This window comes from Mustela putorius, unplaced genomic scaffold, assembly GCF_011764305.1.
Source record: "Mustela putorius furo isolate JIRA1106 unplaced genomic scaffold, ASM1176430v1.1 tig00000139_pilon_pilon_pilon, whole genome shotgun sequence".
Classification (NCBI taxonomy): domain Eukaryota; kingdom Metazoa; phylum Chordata; class Mammalia; order Carnivora; family Mustelidae; genus Mustela; species Mustela putorius.
The window spans coordinates 5884628-5906126 of record NW_025421293.1 but is presented as its reverse complement, the minus strand read 5'-3'; the positions used below and the strand labels follow the sequence as shown (position 1 = coordinate 5906126).

Here is a 21499-nt window from a genome sequence, read left to right as displayed (position 1 = left end):
GCTTTGCCCCCAGTTCTGCAAGAGTTGTCATAAGCATCTCCGCCCCTGGCCTCCACTTCCTCTGACCCAGCACCCGACTCCACTGCCTGCCCGAGGCCCTCACCCACCCCAGGCCCAACCTCCTGGACCTCACTACAGAGCATCCCCAACCCCTCCTCCCTCCGCCAGGGAGCCTTCCCTTGGTTCTCCTGCCTCCGTGACTATTTTCACTGGCCCTTCTCTGAGGCGCGCCCCCAAACCTCTCTCCTCTTGCCCCTTTCCAGCTGCAGACATTTTCCAGCTGCCCATAGACTCTCGGGATGTCCCCAAACTTGGGGGGGTTGAATTTTTTTAAAAAGGGGGGGGCTGTCCCAAAACTTGACACTCTCAGATGTCCAGAAACATCCTTCCCAAGCCTACGTCTCTGCTGGAGAGCCAACACTGCTTCCCAGTCACACTAACTGCCCATCGACCCCCAGCATTCCTGTTGAACCGGGGACTAATCATCTCACGCCTGAGGATGTGTGGCATTTCACCCACTGTCTCCTCCCCTCCATTTTCTGTCACCGACCGCCCAGGGTCTGGTGACCTAGGCTTCATAGGCCCCACCTTGAAGCCAAACAGCCTCCCTCCTACCACAGCCCACCCTCTGGCTTTATCCTACGCAGAATGTTCTTCCCTTCCCTCCTCTGCTTCACCCACCCCTGCCCTCCCATCAGGAGAGCCCAGGGCAGTCCCTCTTCCAGGAAGCCCTCCCTCCTCCGAAATCCCACAGTCTTATCTGCCTGGCTCTCCACTTGGCCTTGGCCGTTTCTCTGCATGCCGGCCTCCCTGCCAGGAGTAAAAGCAGGAACTGTTGCCCTTTGGGCTCAGATCGCTGAACCTGGCACACAGCTTGGCACACAGTAGGGCTTCCGAATCCTGGGACCCCCACGCAGTGACTTTTCCCACCTCACTCAGCCTTCAGCAAACTTCCTCCGGGATCATTAACAGACAAGGGCGACCACCCGAATGTGAAATTATCTGGCCCTTTGGACTCATTTACAAAGTTCTGTCCTAAAGAACAGTCTGCAAAATAATCCCCCATGGGATTAGGGGAGGGGGTTTGTGCTGGTGGCTGAGTGTGGCTTGGAAAACAAAGAGGTGGGCTGTCTCCAGAGGCCTGGCTGGACCTCCCCTCCCCAACCCCGTTGACCCTGTGCTCTAGACAGAAGGGCAGTGACCACGTGGCTCCTGGGGCTGGGACAGGCTTTATTTAACACTGATAAGCTCATCCATTCAGGAAGCCACCTAGCCCCTTGCACCTGCGCTGGGACGGATGCTGGAACAGGGGATCCGCAGGTGAATCAGAGACTCCCAGCTTAGTTGGAGAGATCAGGAAAGCACACCATAGCATGAGCTGATGCAAGGCGGGGAGCCTGCCCACAAGAGGGGTGCAGGGCTCTGGGAGCCCAGAGGACACCAAGATGATTCGGAGTGGGGGCGGTTAGAAAGGAGAGGATCTTGGAGGCCAGGAGCCTGCAGAGGGATGGCAGGTACGAGGGGGATGAGCCAGGCAGCCGTCCATCTGTCCCCACCCCTCTCCCTTTCCCAAAGCCCACCTTCAAGCCCTCAGGGCTCAGGGAGAAGGGGCTTGCCTTGGGCTGTCGCTATTATCACAATAATATTATCACCTTTGGGGAGCCCTGGTGTATGTCGGCCGTGGGGTGAGATATGAATGATCTCACTGGAAACTCAAGCAAGCCTCGGAGCAGGACCTACTGTTACTCTCTTTCTACAGATGAATGATCCTTATTAGGGAGGCTGGGGACTTTCCCAAGGTCACATGGCTTGGTTGGGGGGGAGTGCATCCTGGAAATTAACTCAGCCCCCTCTCTGTCTGACACAGACCCTGGGTGCTTCCAGCAACTCAGGCAATAGCCAGAGACGGGGTCTGTCTGTCTGGGTGAGGATCAGAAGTTTCTTCTGCAAAGAGAAAGGCCTGCGTCCCATTCAGCTCTGTGCGGGAAGGGTAGGGAGTGCGGGGCGGTGGGGGCGGCGGTGGCAGTGGCTGTGACTCCCCCTGGCCTATCAGCTTCCTGCTTAGGGTAGGGCCCGGTCCTACGTGTTCTCAGGTGAGCCATCCCACGTGTTCTCCGGGGAGGACTGGAAGCCGGCCAACTGGGAGCTGTGGAAGGAGCATTGGGCTCAGAGTCGGAGAGCCCTGGACCTCCAGCCAGTCCCAGCTCTGTTCCTTTTATGATCCATGACCCTGAACAAGTTACTGGCCTTCTGGGCTTTACTTGTTCATCCATAAAATAGGGGTAATAATACCTATCACCAGCATTGCCAGGAAGCCTCACATAAGATGGTTTGTGAAGTACTGGGCGCCAGAGATAAATGGAAACCAGAAACCCTCCCTCCCCTGCGCTTGGATGGAATCCAGGGGACCCGGGCAGAGAACTGAATATGTTCCCTCCTGGGCTGTGTGTTCCCAGTTCCGGGGAGTCTTTGATCCTGTAGCAGGACTTGGCTGTTCTGGACGAGATCCCACCCCACGGCCGACTGGGGCCGAGGCAGCTCAGCCTCTGCAGCTTTGCCATGGTGGGTGGGTGGGTCTCAAACCCCCAAATGAATGACCGTGACCTTCTCAAGGGCATATCAGATTCAACCATCATTTATTTAGCACCAGCTTCGTGCTGGGCCCATTTGTACGTGTCATCCCCAGGGCCAACCAGGAAAAGTAGGACTGTTGGCCTTATTTTACAGATGAGGAAACAGATTCAGAGAGGTTAGTCACACAGCCTGCGGTCACACAGCGAGCAAGAGCTGAGACTGGGTAGGAAAGCAGCTCTGGGCAACTCCCAAGTCTGCAGCCCCCTCCGTTCTACCACATGGTCTCTCTGCCCCCCCCCCAGCCCCCAGACTCCATGGGGGCACCTGCTGGGAGTTCAGTAAGGACTTCAGAAAGGCTGGGGGACATCCAGGCAAGATCCTATTTTCCCCATTTGCGACGTGATGCCACCGGCCCGGACAGCATCCTAGCACCTCTTTCCACCCTGGCATTCAACGCACTGACAAGGCTGACGCAAGGCAGAAAGGGCCTTGAACTATCCTGCAACTCTCTGCCCATCTCAGGACTTCCAAGGGGTGACCCCTGCTGTGCCTAGCATCCCCGTGGAGAGCACCCTTTGGGATGCGTTCCCCGAGACCCTCTGGGGGTCAGATGCTGGCGCTGGCCCCTAATGGCCACGGGGGTTTCCTGGGCACCCCCCCCCCCACCTGCAGCTCCCCTGCTGTGAGGCTCGAGGCGCGCACTCACACTGGATGTACCAGGCCCTCCAGATGGCGTTGTTGAGGCGGATCTTGTCCCTGCAGAGCAGCTTGAGGCCTTTGAAATTCTTCCACTTGGGAGACACCAGCTGGCCGCTGTCAGAGGGAGAGGGCTAGGTCAGGGGGGTGGGCAAGGGGAAGCTGGGGGGCAGGGTGCTGCTGCAGGGCTGCCTCCCCGCTCTCCCCCGTGCACTGGGTACTCACCCATGCTGGGCCATCTGAGGGGCCCCTCCCCCACCCCTCCCTCTTACCTGCCTGAAATTCCCACCCCGAGAGTCGAGAGTCGGACCTTCCACATAGGTCCCTGCTAGGGCCCGCTAGGGAGGGTTCGCAAACCCATTTGCAAACTGAGTGTCAGGAAGGTGCAGGGCCATTCCCAAGGTCACATGGTAGAGATGCACTCAGGCCCTGTGGCTTTCTTTCCATCAGGCTCACTGGCCCCCATCAGCCTCCAGGGGATGGGGAAAGGTGTGCCTGGGTGGGGAGGGAGTCTCTTTGCCAGAAGTGGCCACCAAGCAGCCAGCTGCTGCCTTTTCACTGCCCTTCTGGCGGCTGCCCACTCCAGTATCCCAGGATGGCGATCTGGGCTGAGCTGGAAGGAATGCCCCTTCTCAGGGATGTGTGTAAGACCGTAGCCATCAGGCTCCAAAGGAAGACAGCTGGGATGCTGGAGCGGTGGGCAGCGGGGAGGCAGCACCGCGATCCCGACCCCTAACCCTGGCCCTAATCCGAGGAGTCAATCAAATCCACGAGATGGAAGGGCCCTACACAGGTGTGGGGCTTGACTCCCAAGGTCAGGATGTGCTAGACACAGGCCAAGTCTACCACCACTAAGGAGCTGACCTAGGAGGACAAGATCCTCAGGGTCTAGACCCCCACTGGCCCCTCCGTTCTCCCTTCCCTCCTCATGTTCCAGCCCGCTCTGGCCCACCTTCTCAGCCTCTGCTCACCTGGGAGGCTGAGGCCCCAAGACTTAGTTTTTCAGAACCCCAGGCCTGCTTTCTTCCAAGGCTTCTCTGTCATCTTGGGGCTAAGGGGTGGGTGGGGAGGGGGGCAATCTGGCTCCTACAGCCCCTAGGTGCATGGGTCACTGGGTCCCCTCTCCTCTCTGGTCTCCAAGCTCCTATGTTTGTTTCCAGGTAGGGAGCGGGGGAGGACTGCTACCCTAGGGTACCACAGGCCTCATTACCCAAATAGAGTACATAGCCCATGCCTGCTGGCTGGCCTCCTCCTTCCTAAGTTAGATAAACACCATCTGTCTAGTAGGGAGACTTCGATGGGATACACTGATACCTCCTGGGCCAGCTTCTTCTGTGGCACCCCCCGGGCGGGGGGAACCTCGGAGTCTGTTGCCCCCACCTGTATCCCAGCAACCTCCTAGCACTCTGATCACCCAGGGCCCCGGCCTGCCTGCCCTCCCCCTGCTTCCCCGCTGAGGCTATGGTGTGTGGGTGGCCAACGCAGTGTTTAGGGAGATGAGACAGTGACAACATCCAAGGGCAGGAGGAAAGCCATTTTGCTTGTGCCGGGCTTGCTGGGTGGTAGGGGAGCCGAGGGGCCCGGCCCGGAGGAAAAAGCCTGGCACCAGGGTTCGAGGGCTTCTCATGACCAACAGAAAGTCTGGGACTCTTGGGGATAGCTTGGAGAAAACCTAGGACTCCTAGTTCAGCCCGACTGACTCCCCACCCCTTACCTGGTCCCCAGTCTCCCTGATAGGACTTCCCCTAGAGTCTCCCTAACAGGGTCCTCCTTGCTCTCTGCTGGATGCTAGGCTTTCCATAGCTAGCCAGCTCTGACCATGAGCAAGTGTTTTTATGGAACTTCCAGAACCTGTCTCCCTGGGGCTTCCACCCACAGAATCGTGAACTCTGGTTCTCCTCCTAGAAGGGAAGTCCGCACTGCCCTGGCCGGGGATGAAACTGGCCTTTCGTCCGGTCCTCCTGGTCAAGCGCCCCTAGACAGACCCCTTGCCTGGCTGTCTTTTCCCATCCAGTCAGTCACTCTCTTGGGTCACCCTGGCTTCCCCCATACTCTCCCTTCCAGGGAACCCCTATAATTAGGGGTATTCAAGAGCTAAAACACTGTCCCTGTCTGAACCTCAGATTTTTCCCCTCTACGGTAGAGGGGAAAGTCTCCTCTAGTACTGAGCCACCTCCATCCCTGGCACTTGGACACCCCCAGAGATGGGATATTCTGGGCGTTTAGGAAGAACGCACAGCCCTCTTCTCCCCAGCTGCCCTGGGTCACACCAGATTCTAGTCAGCCCCTTAGTGGGGTCAGATCTTGGAGCACGCTCTAGCCCCAACCTTGCCCCTTCCCCCGAAACCCCTCCCTTTGGCCACCCATGGTTTGGGGTTGGGTGGGATGCGGTATAAAGCAGGAAGCTAAAGTTGGGGGCAGGTGAGAAATGGGGCGCCCTGGGAGAGCCTGGGGAGGAGGGGTGCCCACATCCGGTGCACCAAGACCTTAAATGCCCTCTCCCAGTGGGTCCCGTGATGTCCCAGGAGGCGGGGGAAGGGAAAAAAGGGACGGGAATTTGAACTTTCCACATCGGTCCAGCGCACTGGACGATCAGGTTGCAACATGACCTGGGCCTGGGGCCAGAGCATGTGGGCCAAGGTTACATCGCCTCCAGCCAATGGGGTCTCGGCTGGGCTGCCGCGGCTGGGGGTGGGCAACACCCTCGCAATCCCACCCCAGCCCTGGCTCCCGGTCGGAGCCTCAAGGGCTGTTCTGTATCCAGCGGTTCTCAGAAGGGGAGGAGACGCCACAGAGGAAGAGGAATATTTGCACAGAGAAAAGATCAAGGCCAGCCGGTCCCTCTTTCACCTCCACGGTTTTCGGTTGATAATTTATCCTGGCCCCTCCGCTCCTGGGAACTTTGCTCCAGGGCACTGGGCCAGAACCCGGGTTCGCGCCCTCCCCTGGGACCCAGGCGTGGAGCTAGGGCCGGGCGCGGTCCGTACGTACTCTCTGCGACGCACCGAGCCGGGGTCCCAGGCGCCCTTAGGCGCTCAGCCTAGCGCGGGAGACCGGGGTAGGCGAACCCAGGCCTCCCGGGCACCAACCCCCAAGTGGCGTGCAGCACCCCCTGCCGGGCGACCGCTGGGGAACTCTGCCAGCCGCGTCCTCCTCGGGCCGCCCGGGGCACCCTCCATCTAGCAGGTCAAGGACAGGTGTCCCGGCAATTGGGGAGTACAGGGTGGACGAGAGACTGGGTTTCGAACGACGTTGGCCATGAGTCCGGACAGTCACGGGCGTGAGGAGTGTCGCCTGAGTGCAGGAATGAAGTGGGTCTGGGCCAGGGGTGCTGGGGAGGGCGCGGAGGCCTGGGGTGGTCTGGTGGATCCGCCCCAGAGTGGAGGGTAGGGACAGCTTAGGGTCCTGGGCGCGTGAGGGGTGCCCTGGCCTTTCTCTGGGGGGGGCAGAGGAGCCGGGACAGGCCTATAGCGGTCAAGGTGGAGGGCAGGCTGTCTGCATCCCGGGAAGGGAGTGGAGGTGGTCAGCAAAGGGAACCTGGAGGGGTGCACTCCAGGCGGAGGGCGGTGGGCTGGGCCCGGGCCGGAGGACGCTCGGGGCCGGGGCAGAGGGGTGTTCAGGATGTGGTCGGAGTCTCCGAGAGCAGCCGGGGACCAAAGTTTGGGGCCGGGTCGGGTGTCCGGGGCCCCAGCGCGTGGTCCCGCCACGGAGGGCCGAGGCTGGCGGGCCCCGGAGCCGCCCTCACCTGTAGGCCAGGCTCATGCACTCGAAGAGGCGGGTGAGTGTGGGGTCGATGCTGCGCGGCCCGAAGTCTGCGGGCCCCGTGGGCCCCTCCTGGTCGCGCCGCCGGGTCAGCGAGTCGCTGTGCGGCGACGACACCATGAAGTGACCGCTGTGGATGACCTGCGAGCGGAGCAGCCCGCCCGCGCTGCGCCGAGTACTCGGGTCCTCCGAGTCCGTGTCTGAGTCCGAGTCTTGGCTGGGGACGACCCGCGGGCCGTGCAAGCCCGCGGCCAGACCCGCCAACGCCCCGGCCATGGCTTTCGTCGCCGCCGCCTCGCCGGGGCTCGGAGGAGCCGCTGGCACAGGGAGCGAGGCCCGACTGGCCTCATTAGCATGACCCCGCCCCTCCACCACAATAGGCCGCTTGAGGGGCGGGGCCTCCTGGGCGGGCGGGGCGGGGCTTAAATTAGCATAATCAAGGCGCTCCGAGTGAGCGTCCGGGTCCCCGAGCTGCTTGCAGATCTGGAGTTTGGAAGAGGAAGAGGTCCTGGTGTCTCCTCCCGCCTTTCCTTTTGTGGTGCCCCTACTTCGCCCGAAAGGGGTCTTCAGAAGAGCTGATTACCAGGAGCTCACACCTGAGCTGAAAGCGCCTCAGTGCCTGGGGTTCCTTGCCTCCAGGGGCGCCCCCCAGCCCCGCCCCGCATGAAGCCCTTCACCTACCTACACGCCTCCCTCCCGCCCTCTCTGATCTCTGGGCTCGCATTCACGCCCTCTCGGCCCTGCACACGACTGGAAGCACCCACCTCTCAGAAGTCTTGTGTGGCCTGGCCCACGGGAAGGTCTCAGCAGCCCCAGTTGCCATAATGACCATCGCTAGACCTGCACAGAGGCCCCAGAGGGTTCATGAGTGCGAATCCAGCGGTGCTGGCTGACAGCCGGCAAGATGGAGCCTTGTCACCCTCCCCTGGACATCCCCCAGGCAGGTCCCCTGCTCAGGAGCTCTGGGCACCCCCTTTCCCCACGCCCTGAGCTCCAGCGCCAGTTCCTGTTTCCGTTCTCTCCCCCTGAGAACACGAACCGGGGTGTTCGGTCTGGGGAACGCACACTGTCACCTCACTGCCCCTTTAACAATCTTCAGAGGTGGGACTCCTGACCCACGTCAGGCGGTGTCCCCAAAGTCCACAGGAGTGGAAACACACTTGAGAATACAGAGGACCAGCCAAGGTCTCTCGAATTCCAGACTTCCCATCCAGGGCTATCTCTGGTGGGGGAGGGGAGGGCTAGAGGCCAAAGGCGGGGGGGGGGGGGGGGGTGTGCCCTAGGCGTGGTCACAGGAGGGAAAGAGGGGGAGGTAGTCAGCTGGGGGCTGGAAGCTGGGAAGACCTTCCCTCAGAGGGCTTTCTTCCCGCCCAGGATCCCGAAATCAAATGGCAGGACCCACGAGGGGCCCTGTGACCATCTGAGATGCTAAAATGATGGCCGCAGGCTGTTCACAAGCCAGGCTTTCCATCCACCCTCCCCCGTCCCTTGGCCAGGTACCCTCTGTCCCTGACAAACAGTGGCTTCTCTGTCCTTGGAGCCTTGGGCCCGGCGCTCTCCTCCCGTCTCCTGCTGATTTCTGCAGAAGGTGCATTCTCTCGGCTCATCTCAGCCAGATCTGGGGGCCTCAGGTGCCCGCCTCAGCCCGCCTCCTCTGGAGAGGGAGCCATTCCTAAGTGGCTCTTTTGGCATTCTTGGCACAGAGAAGGACAGAGTTGTTACTTATCCCTTATGCGCCTGACTGGCTTTGCCCCCGGGCTGTGGGCCTGGAGGCAGGACTGTTCCTCTGGTGCCGGAACCCCCAAGCTGAGCAGGGAGGGACTCGGGGAATGCATGACACTGAACAGGGCTGGTACCACTGTGGGGGACAGGGGTGGGACACGGGGCCTCCTCTCCCTTGGAGACTCCTAGCTTCAGGGACCCAGGCACCCCAACAAATCTTTATCTATGGGGGTTCTTTCTCTCTGCCTGTAAAATGAGGCCGTTGAATTCAATGATCTTTTTAGGATTCTGTAACTGTTAACACCCTTGGTTCTGAGTCTCCTGCTGGCCTTCCGTCCCCAGGATAAAAATCTCAGAATTGTCTCCTGTGATTTGAGAGACTTTCCTGCGACTTGGGTCTCAGTAGGGTGGATTGTGTGTGTCACCTCCTTTCCCTAGACATCAGTCGGCTCTCGACAAGCATCTTGTACCCTGGTCTTGCCCTCCTCGGGGCCTGATAATTCCTTTGGAGGACTAAGTCCTGAAAAGTCAACCCCTCTGTGCATAATTCAGAACAAAACAATGTGACATTGTACTCTAAGTGCAAGGAAGTTCACAAATTCTGTTTCTTCCACAACGACAACTTCAATTAGAAAACGTATTTAGGGGCGCCTGGGTGGCTCAGTGGGTGAAGCCTCTGCCTTCAGCTCAGGTCATGGTCTCGGGGTCCTGGGATCGAGCCCCGCATCGGGCTCTCTGCTCAGCGGGGAGCCTGCTTCCCCTTCTCTCTCTGCTCCCCCCACCCCGCTCATACGTGTGTGTGTGTGTGTGTGTGCACGCACTCGCTCTCAAATAAATAAATAAAATCTTTAATAAATTATAAATACTCCAACCTCGCTGGCACCTTGAATGCGTACCTCATCTCCCTTGTCTGGCCTCCCCCAGTCATCGTCCCTTAACTATCCTGGAGTAAGTGATATTATGTCCATATTATAGTTGAAGAAACAGGCTCAGGGAAGTGAGGCACTTGCTTAAGTTCCCACGGTGAGAAAGGGCAGAGCCAGGCCTGATTCTGAAGTCCCGTCTCTTTTACTTATGAGGCTGCCTCTCTCCCCTCTTAAATAAGATTCCAGCCACAGCCAACTGGAGAAGTCAAACGGGCTGTTGGCAGGGGGGCCCTGCCTGGCATGCCTGGACGTGGGCACAGCCAGTTCAGGGTGCCCTTGCCGAGAGGACGGTGCAGGCTTGTGGGAGCTGGCCTGGCTCCCCCTCGTGCTCCCTTCCCCCTCTGGCCTCTGCCACCCCCAGCATTCACAGCCTCTCTCTACAGCCAAGTCTTGTGCACAGCCCACGGAGGTCCAAGACGTGGTCCCCATCAGTATGGGAAGCCCTGCTTCCCATATGGCCAGAGATCCTGCTTGACATCACACCTGCCCCGTGTCCCAGCCTTAGTTCTCGGGATCCTTGCCCCAGACTGCCCCTCCTCATCGGGAAAGTTCCCCCAGACTTAAAGGGCTACATCCACCTCCACGATCTCATAGGAGGTGCCACGACCCTCTTCCAACACAACTCTTAATTGCATCCGGCTCTGCCTTTTCAGGGAGGGCTGCACATTCCTCCCTGTCCCACTAGATGGCGAATGACCTGAACGGGAGAATCATGGTTGATTTCTCTCTATAGACACTTTTCCTCCCAGTGCAAATGTGCAAATGGCGTTTTGTCGAATGGATGAGTTTATACTACATCTGTCTACTATGTGTGCTCTGTCCATCCATCCATCCATCCACACACACAATGACATCATCCACACACACGCGCGCGCGACGACATTCACTAAGTGTATATTACATGCCTGTTGCAGTACTAAGTAGTTAGCTTTTGCAAGAGTTCAAAAATACAGAAAAGCGAAGATTTGGCACCTGTAGTATCCAAAGAGATGGAAAGTAGCTCAGCAGCTGCCAGGGGTCGGGAATGGGGGAATGATTGCCAATGGGTATGGGGTTTCTTTTGGGGGTGAGGAAAATGTCCTAGAATGAGACAGCGGTGATACTTGCATAACTCTGTGACTATACTGAAAGCCACTGAGAGGGGCGCCTGGGTGGCTCAGTGGGTTAAAGCCTCTGCCTTTGGCTCAGGTCATGATCTCAGGGTCCTGGGATTGAGCCAGACATCACATCGGGCTCCCTGCTCAGTGGGGAGCCTGCTTTCCCCCCTCCCCCGCCGCCTGCCTCTCTGCCTACTTGTGATCTCTCTGTCAAATAAATAAATAAAATCTTTGGGAAAAAAAAAGCCACTGAGAAAGGGTGAATTGTATGATCAATGTATTATATCTGCATAAAATTAAGCACTTTATTCCATTCCTGGTTGTCCCCTCAATTGTGTGTGTGTGTGTGTGTGTGTGTGTGTATGTTAGGATGGTCATGGCCATTTTACAGAAGCGAAGACTGAGGCTCTCCTCGGGCGATTCAGAGTGCTTTTGTGAGAACTGACCCTAAACGGCTAATGTTCAGGTTAGGACCCTACCCTAACCGGTCTAGGGAATCTTCCTAACAGCTCGGGGAACTGTTTCAACTCATTTCAACTCATCTCGTACACAAGGAAACAGGCTTTGCCGAAGATCACAAGGTAAGAAGAGAGCCGAGATTCACACACAGCCAATCCGAAGCCGGCCTGCCCAGCAGAACCTCCGTTCTCACAGTAGAAGGACCAGCGACTATTTGTACGCATTATTCTCATCAGCTCCGGACTGGGAAAAACCCAAATGTCTATCACTGGCAAGTGCAAGTGCAAAATGCAAGGCAGAACAGCCACGCTACGGGATATTAACGCAGCGGTGGGAGTGAACCCCCGCCAGCCGGAGGAAAGCATATGATCACATCTCATGGACCATGCGTTGACCAAAGAAACCTGACATGGATGTGTACGTGCTAAAGGCTTCACTTTTTAAAATAATTTTTTGTTTTTAAAAGATTTTTATTTTTTTATTTGTCAGCGAGAGAGAGCATGAGCAGGGGAAGTGGCAGGCAGAGGGAGAGGGAGAAGCAGGCTCCCCGCTGAGCAGAGAGCCCGATGCGGGGCTCGATCCCAGGACCCTGAGATCATGACCTGAGCTGAAGGCAGACGCTTAGCAACCGAGCCACCAAGCATCCCTGTAAGGCTTCATGTATATAAAGTTCCAAAAGAAGCGCGTCTGTGGTTTATGAGTCAGGGGAGTGTTTAGTTTAGAGGTGACAGGAGGAATCAAAAAGGGGCCTCCTGGGCTCCTGCTAACATTTCATTCCCGTATCTGGGTTCAGGTTACACAGGTACGTTTTCGGTGAATATTCATCAAGCTGGATACTTATGATCTGTGCACTTTTTTTTTTTTTTAAGGTTTTATTTATTTGGGCGCCTGGGTGGCTCAGTGATTAAGCCTCCGCCTTCGGCTCAGGTCATGATTCCAGGATCCTGGGATCGAGCCCCACACTGGGCTCTCTGCTCAGCGGGAAGCCTGCTTCTCCCTCTCCCATTCCTCCTGCTTGTGTTCCCTCTCTCACTATGTCTCTCTGTCAAAAAGTAAATAAAATCCTTAAAAAATAAAGATTTTTAAAAAAATTATTTGAGAGAGAGAATGAGGGAGAAAAAAAGGGAGAAAGCAGAGGGAGAGACAAGCAGACTCCTCCCTGAACAGGGAGCCCAACCCAGGGCTCCATCCCAGGACCCTGAGCCCATGACCTGAGCTGAAGGCAGACGCTTAACCCGCTGAGCCACCCAGGCACCCTTGATGGGTGCACTTGAAAACCTAGTTTGCATGCGTGTGCCCAAACACACACACGCACACACACCCCGTCAGTCACTCCCACCTCTGAATCACCTTCGAAGCTATTTTTTTTTTTTTAACCTTCGAAGCGATTTACCTGAAACCTGCCCCAGCTGGGGGTGAACTAGGGATCTAGGTGTGGGGAGGGGACAGGTGGCACATCAAGTCCAGAAGAGGATGGGGTGGGATCCCTGAGTGGGTTGAAGAAGCAGGTGATGGAGGGATGGACAAGAATGAAGAAGGGGAATAGAAATGTTTTTGCTGTAACAGATTTTGCCATAGGGTCATCCAAAAATATAATCCCGACATTACCTGTCTACCAACAGAGTAGGGAAAAGACCGGTTGCCCCGCCCAGATCATTTCTGCCTTTTCCTGGTCTGGGAGGGGGTTTTAAGGCTGCCTGGAAGCAGTCAAAGTGCTGGAGAAGAAGTTTCTAGAGAGACACCCTCACCGGTCACACCACTGATTTCTTCCTTCCTAGCTCTCCCTCCAGATCACCGACCCCATCCCCCAACCCCTCCCTTGGTTGCACCCCAGGGCCCTGTGGAAATGGCTCCCCCTCTCCTCTCCACTGTTCAACTGTACTAGTCAGAAAGTACAGGGTCAGGAATTAGAGTCTTTAATTACTTGCTCTGTGACCTCAAAGAAGTGACTTAACTTCTCTGAGCCTGTTCCCGCATAGATTAAAGGAATCATAATCCCTGTTCTTCTAGTCTCCCTGAGCGACAAGAGGAGAGAAGCATTTAAGGGTGCTGGGCTCCAGAGAGACTGGGGTTTCGTTGGCTAAACGTTGGGCAGGCTTTGGAAGCACAGGTGATGGGCCTTGGCCTTGGGAAGCTGGATGATGGGGGGAGGGGGACACAGAAGAAGAGGAGGGAAGAAGACCCGAGAGAGACTGAAGTGGGCTGGGGCTGAAACTAGCCTCACTGCACGTTCCCCCAGATCCCAGGGACCTGGAATGGTTCTTCTAGAACCATCTGGGGAAGCGCAGGCTGACCCTCTGGCCCATCTCTTCTTCTTCGGGTCCTTCCTCAGTCAGAGATACTCTGGGACAGGCTCTGCATCCCAGCTCCCTCTTTGTCTGCTGGTCTTTTTCCAGTTGCTTCTCTCTTCCTCTCCTGGGCCCTCCCCACCCCACACCCCAGCTCAGTCCAGCCTGGAGCAGGAGCTCATGGGAGGCTGCCCGCCATGATGTCAGCCTTGGGTTCAAATCTCTGCCCTGCCCTGCCCCCGGGGCCATCCATGAGAACAGCCGGTTGTGTGGTAGAATGGTGATGAAAGTTCTAGGCCTGGCCTGCTCTCCCGGAAATAAGACAATGACCACGAAGCCACTTTGGCCAAGGGTATGTGTCGTCTACCAGAGCTTCTCAAACTACCTGCAGCCCAAATGAACTGAGCAAAGGGCCCGCTTTTATTTTTAATCTGCCATGGCTCTATAAGTAGGCAGGACATGATAAAAAAGTGAGTTATTAGAAAAATTCAATTGAAGGAACAAAGCTAGAAGCCTAGTGTTTTATTATCATATTCCACAGGTAGCAGATGACTATTAGACTGATATGTTTTTAAACACTTGCTGTCAAGTTATGTATTTATCTGCTTGTCAGGGGGTCTGCGTGGCTCAGTGGGTTAAGCCTCTGCCTTTGGCTCAGGTCATGATCCCGGGGTCCTGGGATAGAGCCCCGCGTCGGGCTCTCTGCTCAGCGGGGAACCTGCTTCTCTTGCCTGCTTTGCCTGCTTCTCTGCCTACTTGTGATCTCTCTCTCTCCGTCAAATAAATAAATAAAAATCTTATCTGGTTGTCAACTGGAAAGGGAATCCGTGGCCTGGCCGTAGTCCACGGGTCCTACTTTGGGGAGCACTAGTTTAGAAGCCTCAGTGCCCACTGGAGCTGGGCTTGGGGGCAGGGCCGGGGGTGGGGAGCACGGCAGCTTTGCGGGCTATGGGTCCCCATCTTGACTCGGGCCCCTTGAATGATTTGCCTCTCTGTGGTTCCCCAGCCCTGCCTTCACCCCCGATGTTCCCTTCCAGAATACCTTCTCCCCTCTCTGCATGTCTGATGCCCACTTTGTCTTTAAGGGTGACCTCAAGCACACCTTCTAGAAAGCCTGCTCTGACCATGCTCCCCCGCCCCGCCAGGATGCAAGTCAGCCCTCCCTCTATTGAACTTGCACAGTCCCGGGCACATTTCTGCCCCTCTCTGAGTCTCTGGGGGGGCATGCCTCGGTCTCCCATGCTGAGTTGCTTGGAGGCAGGAATCCAAGTGTCTGAACATCCCCCCGGCTGAACTCCTGCACCCCCGGTGTAACTGAGGGCATGATACCAGCAGACGGCTGGTATGTGTGCCGAGTGGGCAGCTGAGGGGGCTCTTGGGTGGGAAACGGATGAAGAAATGGAAGGTTCGGTAGATGTACGGGTAGAAGGAAGGCGGGACAGATGGACAGATGGTAAACGCTAGCAATCGTCATCATGGCAAGTGTAGAAATAGTAAAAGGTAGCTAAGAAGCAATGCTGACGTAAGAAGAAAGTTACAGAACAATGCGCAAAGCGTGATCTCATTTGAGAAGAAACTAACAAGAGTGAACACTCACATGTGAAAAGGGAAGAAAATCAGGACACCCACCCACCCAGCGACGACGCCGGTGGTCTTTAGGGGAGGTGGGAAACAGACATTCGCTTGTAAATTTCCATAAATGTTCAAGGTGCATAAGCCCTGTGTATTACTCTTGAAACGAGAAAAAAAAATTCTCCAAGAAATGTACAGAAAAGGAGATGAGAGAGTAGAGCAGGCGATGGCATGGGAACCCCTCCTGTCTTCATAAGGACCAAAACGTTCAGAATCAAAAGTGTCTAAACAAAAGAAAAAGGGTTCCTGATTGGCTCACCAGGCACTGGGGGCGGGGAAGGGACAGCCCCCCACCCCAGCCCCTGGGAACACTCTTTCTGATTCTACGAAGCCCACGGATGCCATGGGGGACATTTTCTCTTTAGGACACAAAGCCCAGGGGCTGGGCTCATCAGGTACCTGTGGGTCATCTCAAGCAAGGCATTCACCCTCCCTGGGCTTCAGCTGCCCCGCCCCCCACAACATGGGCAGAAGCAGTCTAGCCCCCTAGGTATGTTATGAAATGCCAGGGGGTAGAATCTTGTACACAGCAGTGCAGGGATTGGGGGTAGGGGGTAGAGCCAAGGAGATGAGGTTCTGCCAAGAAGAACCATCATGCCAAGAGTCTTCTCAGTCTACAAAAATGTTCCTGGCCACCATTTACCCCTGGACCGTTTTAACCCCCAGAGAATACTATGATTCGTGTCCATTCTGACACTTTCCTGGGAGTTAGCATCCAGCCCCACGTGTTAAGGGCTCAGACCCACAAAACTGGCTCCATTTCAGACACCAACGTCAAGTTCAGGTTACTACGTGGACCTCTGGCCACCGCCTGTCAATCGGGGACATCCCAGCGCCCCTTCTTCAGGTAGTCCAATTTGCTAGAGAGGCGCACAGAACTCAGGGAAGCCCTTTGCTCACGTTTGCCATCTTTATCATAAAGGATACGACTGGGGAAAGCCAAATGGAAGGGAGGCACAGGGCAAGGTTTGGAGGGTGGGGGGAGGGGGTGCAGGGAGCTTCCCTGCCCCCACCAGGTACCCTACGCTCCCAGTGCCTCGATGTGTTCACCGACCTAGAACCTGACCGAACTCCTTCATTTAGGAGTTTTTCTGGAGGTCTCAGTAGGTAGCATGAATACGTCATTGATTACTGGTGATTGAACACAATCTCCAGCCCCGTTCCCCTCCCTCCGGAGAGATGGAGAGTGGGATGGAAGTTTCCGACCTTCTAAGCCCTTCTAATCCCACCTGGTGACCCCGCTTCTACCCAGAAACCATCAGGGGCTGCCAGCCACCAGACATCTCGTTAGCATACAAGAGACACTCAGGGCTCTGGAGTTTCCGAGGGTTTTGGAGGGTTTTCGGAGCTGGGCGCCAGAAACAAAGGACAAGACCTTACACTGTGTAGGAGTTACACCCGCTGCTTGTAAGTTTGGCATGTCAGGACTGGACTGAGCTGTGGAAGTCAGCAGGAGCAACAGGCTCCTGTTATTGGAGGAGGAGGGGGCTCAGTTTGGAGCCTCGGACTGCATCAGGCCACCTGTTGTGTCCCATCAGTGACCAAGCCAGGTCCTCTGCCTCCCAGCTCTGACCCCTCCACACTGCACTATCAGAGCCTTATAAGAGAAACCCCAGAAGTAGAACAGGTACCGTGTTAGTCTACCCATGCTGCGGATGAGAACACAGAGGGTCGGCGAGCAGGTGTGCCTTGCAGCGGAGTCTCCTTCTTTGTGGCTGGATGGCATTTCCGGCCACCTCAGTATGCCGGGGCGGGTCTGTGCCTGGTTGTTCAGAGTCAGCCCCGGGAGAGTAGAATGGGGAGTGCCTTGGAGGGTGTGGAATGATTGTCAGGGGGCTAGGAGCTCCTCTGGTCTTCCTTAGACCCCTGGCCTGCTTGTGGGAACATGTGGGTCAGATGACACCCCTGCCATCCACAGCTCCCTGACGCCAAAGCAAGGGGACAGGGTGTGGAATGTGGTGCTCAAACCTGCCCCCCATGTGACCTTGGGCTCCTCTCTGACCGTGATTCCTATACAAGGAAAAATGGTACCGTGGGCTTTGAACGCTGCTTTGTCACCTTTAACACGGGCGTGGGGATATGGTCGGTGGTCAGTTTACCTTACGGGATTGTTGGCAGAATCAAACGACAGGTGTGACGGCCAGTGGCAGGCCCATGAGTGTGGATTTCCTTCCTCACCTCTCCATCCCTGCCCTTTCTTGTTTTCCTTCATGCCGAGCGAGCATTTCTGAGCACGGTGTGAGAGAAAGAACCGGGTGCTATAGGACTGACGAGGTGGGAACTACCTCCCCCAGGGGACTTGGGGATGGAAAAAAAAAAGCTTCTCAGACCAGCTGTGGGTAGCTGTGAGAGTCACACCAGCCCCATCAGGGCTTCGGGTCCCTGGACTGACAAGGAAAGCAGTCCCGGGGAGGCATATCTCTCAACCAGGGTCACCTGGCTGATGGGGCTGTGTGGGAGCTGCCTGATGGGGCTGGTGAGACTCCCGGGGCTACCCAGAATTAGGGAGGCCTGGGGATTCTGGAAAGGACCTAGCTGGGTCAGATGATGAGCCTGACATGAGCCTACCCCCTCTGACGCAGAGCTTGCCCACAGCTGCCGTCAACAGTCCCCGCGAGCCCACTTAACCCCAAGTGACAGACGAGCAGAGTGAGGCCCAGAGGCGACAGTGGGAGCAGAAATCGGAGTTTTGGAATGAGGGTGCCTTGCTCTGAATCGCAGCCCAGTCATTTCCAGGCTGTGTGACCTTGAGCCCGTGCCTTGACTTCTCTGAGTCTCTGATAGATCTTTATAAATGTGTTTCCTCATCTATAAAGTGAAGACAACATCCCTTCTCAGGTTATCAGGAAGAAGGAAACAGAGACAGAAAATCACGGTGGCTGGCACACAGTAGGTGCCCAGCAAAATTCAGGCCCTCCTTCCCCCCTCCCAGCTACCCTGGGCTTCAGGGAGCCTCTTTTCTGTTCCTCACCCAAACCCCTTCGTCAGTGCTGATCGGGGAGTGGTGAGGGCCTCTTCCATTCGCCTTTGCCCCCCACAGAACCAACAGCAGGGCCAAGGGCAGCCTCTGAGGGAGGTCCCAGGTAGGGCATCCTGCCCGAAAGGAGGAAGTGGGCTTCGGGGCAGGTGGGGTCCACGGGAGCCTCGAGAACAGCCTCTCCCACCTCCATACCGCTCCTCATTTGTCAAGGCTCGTTTCGCCTTCCACCTCAGCTTCCCAGTGTCACCTCCCCTGGTGCCACACACGCATACACATAGGCCAGGGGATTTCTTCGTCTACAGCATTCCAAGACCCCAGGTGGGTCCCTCACCCTGGCCCCCTCGCCCGGCCCCAGGTCGAGTCCTGATCCCGCAGCCTGAGCCCTGAGCGTGATTCCAGACTGAGTCCTGGCCTGGGGTAGATCGTGTCCTTGGTGGGGGATCGGGGTGCAGCCAGAAGGATCCCCCTCTCAGGGGAGGGGGGCTCCTCAGTGGGACTCTCCTACCTCCTCCAGGAGCTGCCCCTGTCCCAAGGCTGAGGCGCTGCTCAGGTTCCCGGGCCTGAGATCCCCAGGCCCCAGGGCTCCTCCCCCTGGATCTGGGGCTCCTGGGCAGGAGATGGGCAGGCCAGATGCAGAGAACAGAAGGAGACACACCTGGACAAGATGGAGGCCTGGGCCGGATCCCCGGCCCCACCCAATCGCTGATCCCGCTGTCCCTGGGATATCCTCGCCCTTGCGACGACAGACCACAGGGACTTTGCTTGGAGTGGCCTGTCCTGTCCTCCAAAGCATCCCGGTGTCCCGTTGAATCCTGTCCCTATCTCCACTCCAAGTGGCCCAGAAACGAGTTTCCCCATATCACAGAGGGAGAGCCGGGCCCAGAGAAAGGAAGTAACGTGCTCAAGGTCACACAGCCCGATGCAGACAAGAACTCCAAGCTCCGAACGCCAGGCCAGGCCTGACCACAGGTTCCTTGCCCACTAGGGTGCCCTCAGGAGACACTGAGGCAGGGAGAGGGTGGCTGAGGGGCAGAAGGAAGGCCTGGGCTTCCTGGGCCGGACCAGTGGGAGTGCCCTTTGCCACTTTTCTAACTACACCCGTTGGCTGGATGTCTGGTGGTCACGAATGCACACGGCTTCCCAGCCACACGGTAACATCTGGCTTCTCCCTGCCCAGCCAGGGGGAGCTCTGAGCCCTTGCTCCTGGTCCTAGGGCCCACCTGGGGCCAGCTTCTCACGGCCCCCACACCTGTCCAGGGCAGAGGGTGCAACCAGGAGAAAGAGGGCCCTCCCTCCTGCCTCCTTTTGGCCTCCCATAGCCCACTCTCAGCTCCCTGGAGAGTTCCCAGACCACCATTCAATCCTTGCCCAGCCTGTGGGACCCCAGGAGGCCGTGGGAACCTGGGTGCACCTGGGAGAGCCTGCAGGATGAACCCCCAGATTCTCAGTCCTGAGCCCTCTCTGGGGTCTGAGCTAGCCTCCTCCTCCTCCTCCTCCTGGCTGCTGGGCCGGGACAGGTACACAAGAGCCTCAACCCCAGCAGCCGCGCGCGGAGCCAGAGAAGTGTCCCTCCCCCTTTGACAAGTGCAGAGACGGAGGTCCAGCCTGGGGGACGATGTGACTCCCCCTGCGCCAGGCACCTGCGCCTACCTGATGCCCTCCTCGCCCCTCACCTGGACTCCGCGCGATCGGCGGGCGGGGTGGGTCCCAGGCAGCGCCACAGGGTCCGCTCGGGCGGCGTCCGGGGGGGCCCCCGGAGCCGCGGGGCGCACGCGGGATGCTCCCGGGGCGGCAGCCGACAGCGGCCGCGTCTTCTCCGCGCCGGCGGCAGAGGGCTCTGTGCGCCGCGCCCTGGGCCCGGCTTTTAGCGGCGGGTGTGGACGCGGGCACTGCCCGGCCTCCGCCCGCTCGAGATGTCCTTTGCCCCTTGATCGGGTGCCTCCTTCTCTCCTTAGCACGTGGATGGCAGCCGCTCACCCGTCTGGCTGCCTGTGGGACAGACATGGCCCGGGCCGCGGGCCCAGGCGTCTGCCAATCCCCGTCTGGGACCTGCTCGTGCCCGCTCACCTTTAACCCCCGGTCTCCCCGGGGGTTTGGTGCGGGGCTCCCAAACCGCGATCCCGGGTTTGAGAAGGGAGGAGCCACAGGTTTGGGGCCCCGGCCCGGGTGGGCAGAGACAGAGGCTGGGACTTGGCGGTGAGCTCCCTGAGCCCCGGCCCCTGTGGGAACCTCCCTCCCTCCATTTGAGCTCCCATCCGACTCACCCAACCCCATTCATTCCCCCGGTGCCAGCTGCATCCCGGACCCCACCCTGAGCTCCCTCTGCCTCCAAGCTCCCTCCCTCACCTTGATTGCCCACGACCCTCAGGAGCACCCCCTCCCTTCGCTGGGCTCTCTTCCCCTCCTTGAGCCGCTCCCCACTCTCTCTGGGACGCGCACAAACCCTTCTCCACTTTGACGACCCCCCCCCAGCCTTGTGCCCTTGCAGAGTTCCCTTTTCCTCCTAACCTCCTGCCTCTCCCTTAAGTCTCCTCCAGTGGGAGATGGGACCCGTGGTGGAGGGGATGGCGGTGGTCTTGGGCCTTCACATCCACGAAAGGCAGAGGAAAGAAGTTCCTCGAAGGAATCCAATCCAGGAAGGCTTGCTGGAGGAGGAAGATGTCCACGGTTCCTCTGATGCTTAGAAAGGAAGGAGATGACTTTGATGGCTTCTGGTGACTGGCTCCCCTCTCTTGATGGAAGCTGGGGAGACATGGGCGGCGGTCTCCTCATTTAAGAAAGTCTCCTGAAGATCAGCAGAACGCATCTCCCCCTTCAAATGAAGATTCTTTAAAGCAAGGGCAGGGTCTCATTTCAACTTGATCAATCATTACTTCTAGCTAATGTTTGCCCAGCCTTGACTACTTGCCAGGGTCCTGCCTACACTTCTTAAGCCCTTTGTGTGGGTTAAGTCATTGAATTCCCTCAGAGACCGGATGGGATGGATATTTTCTCCCCATTTTACAGATGAGGAAACAGAGATACAGGGAGGTTCCTACAGGTGTTCGTTGGCAGAGCTGGAGTTTGAGCCCGGATGTCCTGGCTTGGCACCTCGTGTGTAATAGATCTTTTGCTGGGGGGCTAGGGACTGGGAAAGATGACCTAAATGCTGTTCCTGGTCTCAGGGGACCTCTAGTTTAACAGGGAGGCATGGAAGAGTCTTTAGTGACTCTGGTACAGGTCCAGCCGGCATCCAGGCTGTGACCGGAAGTGGCAGGAAGGAAGGACTGATCCTACCTTTGGAGGAAGAGGTAGGTATGTGCTAGGCCAAGGTCGGTTCTTCAACAGCTTTCGGACAAGGCATGGGGAGGAAGGGCATCTGAG

The 21499-nt window shown here is 57.4% G+C and overlaps 1 protein-coding gene across 8 annotated transcripts in view; it reads right to left on the bottom strand.

Moving 5' to 3' along the window:
* Positions 1-19992, bottom strand: part of MLXIPL (MLX interacting protein like) — a 30615-nt gene extending 10623 nt beyond the window's left edge. For 4 of the 8 annotated variants that reach the window (XM_013061077.2, XM_045074960.1, XM_004761658.3 and 1 more), the window contains exons 1-2: positions 7016-7385; positions 3281-3387 (exon numbers count right to left, since the gene is read on the bottom strand). In XM_013061077.2, the coding sequence (XP_012916531.1) occupies positions 3281-3387; positions 7016-7308 (400 nt within the window). In that variant the 5' untranslated portion in view covers positions 7309-7385. Of the gene's footprint in view, positions 1-3280; positions 3388-7015; positions 7387-19809 lie in introns of those variants that run through there. The other 4 variants (XM_045074958.1, XM_045074959.1, XM_013061081.2 and 1 more) reach the window with 2 other exon arrangements.
* Between the last annotated feature and the right edge of the window lie 1507 nt (positions 19993-21499).